Source organism: Haemaphysalis longicornis, unplaced genomic scaffold (genome assembly GCF_048455015.1).
Source record: "Haemaphysalis longicornis isolate Haplotype H1 unplaced genomic scaffold, Haemaphysalis longicornis Haplotype H1 scaffold_3, whole genome shotgun sequence".
NCBI lineage: Eukaryota > Metazoa > Arthropoda > Arachnida > Ixodida > Ixodidae > Haemaphysalis > Haemaphysalis longicornis.
The window spans coordinates 164,456,200-164,467,208 of NW_027526335.1; the positions used below are offsets into that span (position 1 = coordinate 164,456,200).

Sequence of the window (11,009 nt, forward strand, 5' to 3'; positions counted from 1 at the left end):
TCCACGCGCGTATTTCAGCTGTTGTATTTCGCATGTTGCTTTCTTTTTAAGCAGACTATACGAAAATAGGGTTTTTAAAAGGTCGAAATTTTGAGTGCAGGTGGCCTTTAAGAGTACACTCTCTAGTACCAATTATGTATGATGTTTTGCCTCAATATGCCGAATGTTTTCTGTTTGCCCAACAACGTTGGTAACTATAATGTATGGTACCAGGTTTAGTGGTTTGGAAATGTTTTGCTTTTTTAAATATTTTTATTTCTTGGCTGGCTGGCTGAATCGCGAGACGGACGGACAGACAGACAGACAGACAGACAGACAGACAGACAGACAGACAGACAGACAGACAGACAGACAGACAGACAGACAGACCAACACTTTTGGGTTTCAGTAGCCCAAGAAAGACAATCGTCTTTAAAACGGGTAAATATGTTGATTTCATTACGTACTTGTAGAAATTCCGATGGCAGCGCTGTAGATTCCCAACGCGCCAAGGGTGAGCTGCAGTGGGACATATTTGTTAAACAGTAATCAAGGCTGAATCAAGTCTCGTCTTTTATTACCGAAATATTATCGAACGAACTTCTGTTATCATCAGATCTGGTAATTAATTACCCGTGGCTTGGAACAGTTTAAGCACACGTGCGCAACCGTAATTATGTCGCACTTGTCACAAGCAACTCTAAAGGGATAAATGTTGCGTAGTGTTGTACACTATGTTGCATAGGTCTGTTAATAGTACAAATGTGTCTTACATAAGATTAATGTTACAAAGGTATGTTGTACACAAATGAGGCTTCCTTTCAGGGAATTTATAAATCGCAGAAATGGCCCTTTTGAACTAAGCACAAAAGGAAAACAAGATAACTTCGGTAGAAGGTTGATCCTTTAATAGAGCCCGTTCAACTAGAAATGAATGGCAAAATGGTAATAAACTGCGCAAAATGGTGTGGCAACAATTTGAAACCAGCAACTCTAAGTCATAAAAACTTCCAAGCTTCTTAGACGCTGAGAAATGATACATTTAGCTTTAGTACCCACTCTGCTGCTCGGTAATGAAATCACTTTCATTGTTTTTTTATGACAATAAATCTGCCCAGCATCAACTTATTAAAATAAGGTGCCCTGCAATACGGCTGAAGTAGGATTTTCTTCTGCCCTTTGTGCAAAATTTTGGCGCCAGCTAGTTTACAGCACACATAGTGACATTGTTGTGACGCTGAACCGTGAACCGAATCTTGTGAGAGAGTGCACGCTTCAGTAGAAACAAACATTAGCAGCAGCAGAAACTTTGGTAAAAATTTAATTTTAATTGGTAAAAAGTTAATTTTGGGGGCGAAAGCTTGCTTTTTGAACAGTTTCGCGTCTAGCACATTGCGCGACAAAGCTCCTGAGCCACGGAAACTATCCCATAAAAATGCACGAGGACTAAACTTTGGCACCGAATTACACAAAAAATATTCAGAATCCTGGAAAGTGAAAACATTAAAATTGAAAACATCGTTGTGACGTTCCCGATTTTCACCGCAGAGTCACAATACATTAAATCCCCTAATAATATTTTTGTTTGATTAAGAAAAGCATCCCCTCTTCACCAAAACTAAAATTTTCAGTTTAAATTCCCAAGAAAAACAAAAGCCTAAAACACGTTTTGATCTTCTGCGCATTATTTACAGACCTTGTGGTTAAAGTACCGCATTACTATAAAGAAGCAACAAACACTAAAAGTGACCACAAGACAACACTTTGTACCGCTGCACGATATAGTAGCAGTTGTCGTGCCTGCCCCAAACAAATTCAACAATTTCAAATTTAAAAATACACGCAATTAGTGTACAGGATGACTGTCACGAACTTGTAAAAAAGGTGAGGGATTATTTTTATGACCTACCTACGATTCATTGTTTTCATCCAACGTTCTCAATTATATCAATGATACGCAGAACGCACTGCCGCTTGTGGCTGTTGTGTTCTTGCTTGCGTAGGCATTTTTAGCAGCAATTTAGGTGTAACACACGAATGTTTCCTTTATAGCGGTGAACTTGAAGTAGGTCTCAAGTAACGAAATGTAAAAAACACTCAGCACAAAGAGTCTTACTTTGTTTTTATAGGTTAACGAGCACACCTTCACAGGTTGTAGTTTGCATCAAAAGCGTGCAGCGTTAATTATAGTTCAGAAGATGCTCTGCATTATCGTCCCTTATAGTGGCCTTCCATATTTCAATTCCATCCACGCTCTACCTTTACGCCTATCTCCGGGGTTTTCAAAAGCACTCAAGCACAGGACGCGGACTGTTTTTGTTGTTGTTTCTTTGGTTTTGGACATCCCACGTGGGGTATCGGCCATGATCGGGAGCTTTTGCGGGCTTATGTGCCCGTTTTAGAAAACTATGATTTGGAAAAAATTCCCATGCTCCTGCTTTGAAGCATAAAACTATGGTGCGTACCTACAGAGCAGTATAAATGCCCAGAGCGCCAGAGCGGTGTATTTGACAGCGCTCTATAAACAGGAAATTGTACTGTGTCTGACACTCACATCTAACTAAAACCAGAAAGATTTGTTGGCACTCGTTTTATTGACGCACATGAACCAAATAGGGCTTACTTGTGCACCTAGAACGAACAGGCATCAGATTTTCACAATATTTCTTGCTACCAAATTGCAGCACAAAAACTTCTATATTTACTCACACTTAGTACGAAGTAGATGACGCAAGCACTGGTGCTGACCTTGTTATCAAACCGTAGCCGAAGGTACTGGAGTGCAATCACAAACAAAAACCAGCAAATCAAAAGCAGCATTGTATTACGGGTGCGATAAAGACCCGTATTTAAATGTCCCAATTGCGGGAAACTTCTAACGGGCACGTGCAAATAAACTGGCCGAGTATCTTTTCACTTAAATCCCAATATCTTAGAGAGACAATAAAGACGTTTGCATGCACGCGTCGTGTCCTAGACACAAAGCTGTTTCTTAGGAATGACCGTTATCAATGCTCGAAAGAAAAGAAATCAAAGCCAGTTTTCTTCCCAGAAAAGTGGTTAAAACACCAAGCTAAACTGCTTCGACCGTGTCGGAATGACGCGAACGAAAGGCTTCATAACCCGAGAGACCCAGGTTTCATTCGGAGTGCGGGAAGCGTTTCTTTCTTGGGGTGCTTGGCGTGCCTCCGCTTATCATTATAATCGTTTTGTGAAGCCTATTGTGCAAATTTGGCCTTCCTGCAGCGTATTTTTGTGCGACCTAGCACGGCATTAGTGGGGCATAGAAATCTTAGCTTTAAAAAATTTGCCCATGTCTTTCCATAAAATCTGCGTCACTCCGATGTTGTGCTGCTCACCCACCTAGAAAGTTGTGCTATAAAGTTGTGCTGAAAGTTGTGCTGCTAGAAAGTTGTGCTGCTCACCCACCTCCATCAACACAGTGGGATGACTGCTAATGTTTTGTCAACCGACGGCACTTCTTCCCCCCCCCCACCCCACCCCCCATTCTTACCTGGAAGACAGACGTCACCTTCATTCCGTACAGTAGTGGCACAAAGGCCACCGCAACGAACGCCGCCATAAGGGGAGCAGAGGGCAGAGTCCACACCACATTGAACCCGTGCGCGTAATAGTGCCCCACAAAGCCGACCAGACTCATGCCGTTCACTGCAGACGCCAGAACAGAAACGGCCAGAGCCGACGCCGGGAGGCTGCGACCACCCAAGAAAGCCTCCTGCTCCTCAGAACCCGCAACGTTGCTGCTGGCGGCAGCGCTCGCTAATACCTAGGGGAGAAAAATATTGTCTTAAGCACTAGCAGAACCTAAGCAAAAGTTGAACAAGGTAATTGAAAGTACCGCACCTTGTGGCAGCCCTTAAGAAATTTTTAAACAGAAATGTCAAACATAACGTCCCTTGTACAGATGCGACATTTCGTTTCCATGTCAATGCTGTCCGGACACTTCCGCTGTGACCATCATCATCATCATTAACAACAACAACCCACTAGGTCCACTGCAGGGCGAAGGCCTCACCCATCGACCTCCAACCGCTCCTGTCTTGCGCTTCTGTGCCTCCGAAATTCCTTAGTTCGTCCCTCCATCGTGTAATTGGCCTCCTTCTTTCACAAGACCCGTCTATCGTTATCCGCTTGGTCACCCTTGTAGTCCACCGATTGTCATTTCGCCTAACCACGTGGCCAGCTGAAGTCAACCTATTTTTTTTTATTGGATCTATGATATATTCTACTCGAGTTTGTTCTGTGCTCCAGGCAGCTCGTTTCCTCTCTCGAAGCGCTACTTCGACCATTATTTGTTCCATAGCCCGTTGAACCAATCTTAGTTTGCTTTCGTTTTTTAGTGAGGCGCCACTATATGTCATCAATGGCACGATGCATTGCGCTTATGTTTTCTTTTTCAGTAATAGAGGTAGCTTACTTTTTATGGTTTGGGAGTGTCTGCTGAATGAAGCCCAGCCCATGCCAATTCTGCTTCGAATTTATTTCTTGTGGTTGAAATCAGCACAGATGACCTCACTAAGGCAGTTCTACTTCTACTTGTCCTAGCGTGTCGTTACGTGTGTTGAACAGAGCGATTTATGCCTATGTATTTATGATGACTGTCGATTTATCCTTACTTATTTTTAGTCACACGGCCTTTCTTTCTGTGTTTAGTTCCTCCAGATTTTTTTCAGGTGCCCTGCACACAAGCTTAGCAAGAATATGTTGTCTGCAAACCTGAAGCAGCTCAAGTATTTTTTTTGCCCGTAATCGCGTCTTTTCTCAGTCTTAATTTATTAATACATGCTTGAGACAAGCTGTACACAGTTTTGGAGAGATTGTATCCCCTTTCGTACTCTCTTGCGGATTAAAAATTGATAGTTTCTATTATCCCGGCAACCGTGAGGATTATCGTTAGACATTTCTCACGGCAGTCGCCTCTCATTGTCCAAGCAGGCTAGGCGGAGATTCTATGGGATAAATATTCCTTAAAACGCCATGTTTGCAGCTGCCCCGTACCGCTGTGGTACAGTACTTGGTTTTAAACCAGAGAGCTCAGGTTCAAATCCCACAGTGCAATTTTTTTTAACTTTACGAAGTTTTCTGCCATAGTGATTTTGTTAATACATTTTTACTCTGGTTTTTTACTCTGGTCTTTTCATATCCTTAACAGCCTTTTCAACTTCGTCCTTATTCATTAGTGGAACTTCGTGCAAAAGCCTGTAATCTTAGTTCTTTCCCCTGGTATAACGTTTCAGGCATACATCGTGGTGTAGAATCGTTCTTCTACTTTGATTATCTCGTCCATGTTGTGTGTAGTGTTACCCTGCTCTTCGTTGAGTTCGTAAATCATCTCTTTGCCTAACGCTAGCTTCAATTTCGTTGATTCCTCGATTACTGCCATTTTGTACGTATGAATGCTGTTCATTTTTTTCCTGTTAATTGATTTCGTCAGCTCGTTTAACTCGATTTAATCTGCCGTACTCGTCAGTGTCATGTTCTTATGTTTCACAATCAATTTCTTGTTTTTTAGTTAGTTTTCCAGTTTTTTTTCTGCCGGCTACTTGCCCCATAGATGCGGCTGATTCCATAATTGCCGTTGCTAAGTTGTCACCTAGTATGTCTACAAAGTCCTCGTCCTCCCCGGTCAGAAGCGCGAATTTGTTGGGAAGGGCGTATTTTAAAATCGTGGGTCCGAGCTCTGACTGACTCCATGTCGGATTTCCTACTTTTCACTAGCCTCGTTCTTTCTTTTTTGAGATTCAGACTTTCTTTGCATCTAACCATGCTATGATCGCGCCTTCTAATCTTGCATAGTGCCTTCACGTCCTGCACAATATCTGGGTTGTCACTAAAAATGAAAAAAAAATTGTTTTTTTGTTTTGCCGTTCACACATTTTATTGTCCATTTCTAATAACTTCGTTTGCAGAAGAATGTGTTCAATATTTTCACGTTGTTTCTCTTCGCGAATCCCAGACGTTTGCGGCAAATGGCTTCGTACACTCCAAACACTCTCGACACAGAGTGTGCCTCTCAGTTTCATTACATGGAAAAAAGCGCCACATAGCGTCGCTGATGAGCGACTTTGCCAGCGTTGACGGAAGTCACGTATGTCTGAGCACTAAGAAAAAGATCGAACCACCACCCCCTCATTCCATAAGCAAGGGCTCCACCACGGCGTTAACTGGTGATTATGGACAACGATAAATGAACTGTCCCTAGTGGCTGCGGTACAAGCACTGGATATCAGAGTACGTGTGTCGTGACAAGTAATTCCAAAAGATGCTCGAAATGGCCATGATGCCTTCTGATTTACCCGGTCGTTACTTCCTCCGGGAGAATTAACTGATAAAGGCTAAGTATGTATACGTGATTAGCTTTAGCTTGTCATCAGCAAATATGTTGCTCCCTAGTCTTTCCCTTCATGATCACGCTTTGTTTATTCCTTGCCAGTATCTTGCATCAGCATCGAAATCATACCATGAGGCTCGCAGATGGGAAGGCCTAGAGAATAATACAGGACCGCTGCGAGTGTCCTTATGTGTGCAAGTATCTGACACAGACGGCTGCTATTTTTGTGCCATGATCGAATGAGCTATCGCTCCTATCGGAAACGACAGGAAGACTTCCTGTTCTAGTGCACTCTGTCTCAGACCCCCAGCCACGGGGCAGATACCGCCATTTCATTTCTATGCCACTCTGCGTAGTTGTTTGCCAGAATGCTTCAAACCTTTTTAAGGCATAATTGTTAGATCTCTATGTTTCACGCATGCGCCTTTTGAGGTGCAGGAAATCACGGGCACAAAATGTTGAAGTTTACGCAGCGCGCGCCGGGAAAGGAAAACAGCAGCGCCAAAAGAAAGCAGGCCAGTGCCGAAAGTGCTGTACGAGCCGTTTTAACAGTGAAGGTACCGACAAGAAAAAGCGGGTTTTTCGCCCAATTCAGCACAATATTTTCGTAATATTTCCAGCTCTTTTTCCCAATTATATTCAGCAATAAGAACATTGGGAAATAATCATTGTTAAACTCGTTGCCAATACAAACATAAAATTGTAGTTAAATATCCAGGGCACTAGAATGACTTGCAGAATTACTTGTTCAGCTTTAAGTGTAAATTGTATAAGACATGTCAGTTTTTGTTCGGCCCATTGACAGGTATTTTTCTAGCGGCAAAGTGCGTTCGAAAGAGCCTTTCTCCTAACCCTTCAATCCTTGCCGATTTGGTAATGTTGACTTGTGAGGAAATTCGTCCCACTAGGCAAGCATATCCACAGTTTGGAAACTATTGATTGCGAGGGCGTTCAAGATATCAAATCGCTGCGTGAGTAAACAAACAGTCGTTAAGAAGTATAAACAAAGTGAAATATCACAACTTTAAAACCTGGCGAAAGCATCAAACCACTTTGCGAACCAGTTTCACCTTATTGCAGCAGTTAGTGAGGCTGACGGTAGTAGCGCCCAGTGCTTCTTTTTTCTTCTCGGGTTTTAATAATGAACTAAGGTTCTAGACTTGTATTGCACAGAAAAGAAAAATGATCCCATAAATTAAGCTGCACCGGTTGTCACCTGCGCAATCTAGTAGTTGGGATTTTTTGACGGACAAAAGTCTTTCTTGGGCTCCGTAAACGCGGAAGTTTAAGCCTGACTGTCAATATGTTTGTCTGTCTCTTGATTCAGCCTTCCAAACAAAAGTTAGAACTACTCCTAAACCAGGTGTTTATATAGCCAAAACATTCCCGAAGAATGAAGTATGGAAACATGGTTTATACCTTTTGACATTGTTCAGCAAAACGAAATTATTGAAGATATTTCAGGGAAAATAAACACATATCTGGTCCGTCCAGTGTTCGTTTAATCAAAAATAGGCGTGGATGCAATTCTGCGATAGTAAAAGAAAAAACCGCCTACAACGTAACATTTCCCCCACACAATACAAAAAGAGCTTGTGCGGAATAAACACATAACTGGTCTATGCAGTGTTCTTTTAATCAAAAAATAGACATGGACGCAATTCTGCGATAATAAAAAGAAAAAAAAACGCGTTCAACGTAATACTTTCCCCACACAATACAAAAAGAGCTTGAGCGGAAGCCATGGGCTCGCGGTTTGAGCCCAAGGCTCGTTAAATTGAATTCAACCAACCTCTATTGTCTTTATCATGGGAGGACCGAAACCGAACGGAAACATCAGGAGAGATAGCATGGGTTGAGACGGGAGAAAGTTACAAGGCTGGAGAGGCAGAATGCTCTCGTGTCTTGGACATTTCAAGCGACGCAAGCAGAAACGCGGGCAATTTTTCTTTAATACTGAGCACATGAAATTCAGACAGAACACGCAATGAAGAGACAGGACAAGCGCTTCTGTCCTGTCTGTCTTTTATTTGTTCCGTGTGGATATGTTGCGTGTTATTTTAAAATAAGCGTAAGCCAACTAGCCCAGCAGAAAGTATCGGTGGTTACGACACCTAGCTGTCATCCAGCAAGTCCAGACTCGATCACGGGGTCCGAGGGGGTGGTTTGGCGTTTGGAGCCTTGTTTTATTCGGTGCATATAATAATCATGGATGCCCGAGTAAAAAAAAAAAGACCATGATAACAGCAAGCGTGAGAAGAGAATAAATACAAGCAATAATATCAAGTGTGGTAGCCGTAACCGTAAAAAAAAAGAAGAGAACAAACTACAAATAACCACTAAAGTTATACTATAAGTAGACATATATTACAGCAACAAGGCAGGGCAAAAACAAAAAAAACAACGTGATAACCGCAAGTGTTACAATAGAATAAATACAAGCAATAATAGCAAGTGTGGTAGCCGTAACCGTAAAAAAAGAAAACAAACAACAACATGGTGCTTAAAGAAAGGGACGCCAGCGTTCCTGATTGGTGGTTTTACATGGGAAAATGCTTATGCAGGTGATTCCGGAATGTTTCTGGGTCAGTCAGCGATGCGATATTATCAGGGAGATCGTTCCACAAGCGGATAGCACGTGGGAAAGCAGATGAATTGAATGAGTTTGTGGTGCCGTAGATTCTGGTGAAGCTGCGTCGACTGAATAGTCTGCGTGATGTGGAAAGAGGGCGCACAGTGGGTAATGAGGAGGGTCTGGTACGATAAATGTATCTGTGAAAAATGCATAAAAAATGCAAAAGTTCAACTATGTTACTTCACGTTACTATGACTTGTTCCAAACGCAAAAGTTTCTTCGTGACTTAATGACTTCCGTTTGATACTGCGGCGTTCCAGATACTGCCACGCAAAAACATTGTATTCAAAAATCCGAAATATATACGAGTTCAATATGCCGATTTTCGGCAGCCTCGGTGCTGTGAAACGTACCTGCACACGAAGCCGACGAGAGAAGGAGAAGTACAGGCCAACCAGGTATCCAAGAGCTGTGAGGACACCGAAGACAACGCAGTCCGCAGTGCCCAGGCTGTTGCCTTCCGAAGACATTATATAACTCAGTAGTAACGTCCCCCTTGGTTTCAACAGCGTCAATGATGCATCAGCCTCAGGGCTTTTTTTCCGCCCTTTAACTTTCTATTTCTCAGCCAGCGCTTTTCATTTATGCATGTCCTATAGACCCTTTTCCGGTGGTCAAATTTCTGCAATTTGCAGAAGGTGCGTGGGTGATTGATAAATGCGTTTTCTGATCCCCCGCTTGGACGCTTTCGCAGGCCGCCTTCCCACCTCTAAATGCGACTGATTGCCTTTGCCGAAACTTCGTATTTCCAGCTACGTAGTGGTTCTTCGCACCTGCGCAGGCATACGCGCGATTTAGCACGAAAACCCTGATGCTGTTGAACTTTCAGCCTGGCCCAACAATTCTGATGACCTTCGCTCGCACGATAAACGTTACACTGCACTAAGCTAGCGCGAAACAGCTTTCGAGCGACAAGCAACAGCATCCGTCACGCTCCGTTTTTTATCGTTCTGTTGTGCCTCTTTCTCGCTAACTCTCTACCGCTATTCAATGCAACGTTTTCTAAACCAAGGTTGTTGTCTGCGCTAGTGGAAATATGACGATTATTAATTTTTTACGGAGCTTTCTCCACTAGAAAGTACGCATACGAATCTGTAGTTCCGGAGTTCTCTGACATCTCACCCTTGGTGTGTGTTAATATTCAACATTTTTCCGACTTTTTTATTGGGCTTTGGGGCATCGCTGTTTTAGTTTTGAAGGCTGTCTCCGTAAAATATGTCCCCATTTCCAGCTCCTCTAGAGCCAGCTTTTCCTGTCGCCCTGCTTTCATTATTATTTCTTGGCTATTTTCCACGACGTGAAGAGTTACTCTTACAACGTTTTTGCCACTATAGACGTGACCAATTGCTTTCTGGCTTTGCTTTCCTACCGCACAACGGCATCGTTTTTTTTATTTCACTACTCGTAAATGTTCCTACTGACATCATCATTTTCTATTCACAGTGCACGCTTGAACTCCGCATGCATTATCTCTTTTATGAACCATAAGCAGTCTTTTTTGTAAGTTTCCTCGGTGCTTGCCATGGTGCAGGCACTAGTTCCGCAAGTTTTTCGGCCGCTCTTTTCGACTCTCCAAAATGTTATTTGCATCTGACAGCTTACACATTCGTATTATTTCTTTATGAACTTTCTCCTTTGTTTTCCAAGGGTTTAAAAGTTAAGTTTTTTGGTTATCTTCCTCTTCCTATAGCTACTACAGACTCTGAGATGATCGTAGTAAGGCCATTGTGTATTACGTTTACGTTATCCTTGTCCTCCTCTGTCAAACTGGGGGGTGCGTTTTCATACAATACCATTAAGCTAGTGCACATTGTCATACATTGACTGTAATTTTTATTTTCTTCTCACTGGTTTTCTTCTCTCACTTCTCAGATGCAGCCAAATTCTGCCTCTACTATTCCTGAAATTGCTGCTCCAGATCTTTCCTCGCACTTCAAAACCCTGAGCAATATTTCTGAGCTCTCTAGAGTGTGGGTACGTTTCAATCCAAAACTGAAGTAATAACTGACTGTAATAACTGCAGGGGCATAAAACTCGAGTCCC

The 11,009-nt window shown here is 42.6% G+C and overlaps 1 protein-coding gene across 3 annotated transcripts in view; it reads right to left on the reverse strand.

Moving 5' to 3' along the window:
• The window catches only part of LOC144175394 (putative sodium-dependent multivitamin transporter), a 32,442-nt gene extending 22,703 nt beyond the window's left edge, over positions 1–9,739 (reverse strand). For 2 of the 3 annotated variants that reach the window (XM_077704475.1, XM_077704474.1), the window contains exons 1-4: positions 9,320–9,739; positions 3,494–3,766; positions 2,689–2,754; positions 447–498 (exon numbers count right to left, since the gene is read on the reverse strand). In XM_077704475.1, coding sequence (XP_077560601.1) covers positions 447–498; positions 2,689–2,754; positions 3,494–3,766; positions 9,320–9,436 — 508 coding nt within the window. In that variant the 5' untranslated portion in view covers positions 9,437–9,739. The remainder of the gene's footprint in view (positions 1–446; positions 499–2,688; positions 2,755–3,493; positions 3,767–9,319) is intronic. The other variant, XM_077704476.1, reaches the window with a different exon arrangement.
• Between the last annotated feature and the right edge of the window lie 1,270 nt (positions 9,740–11,009).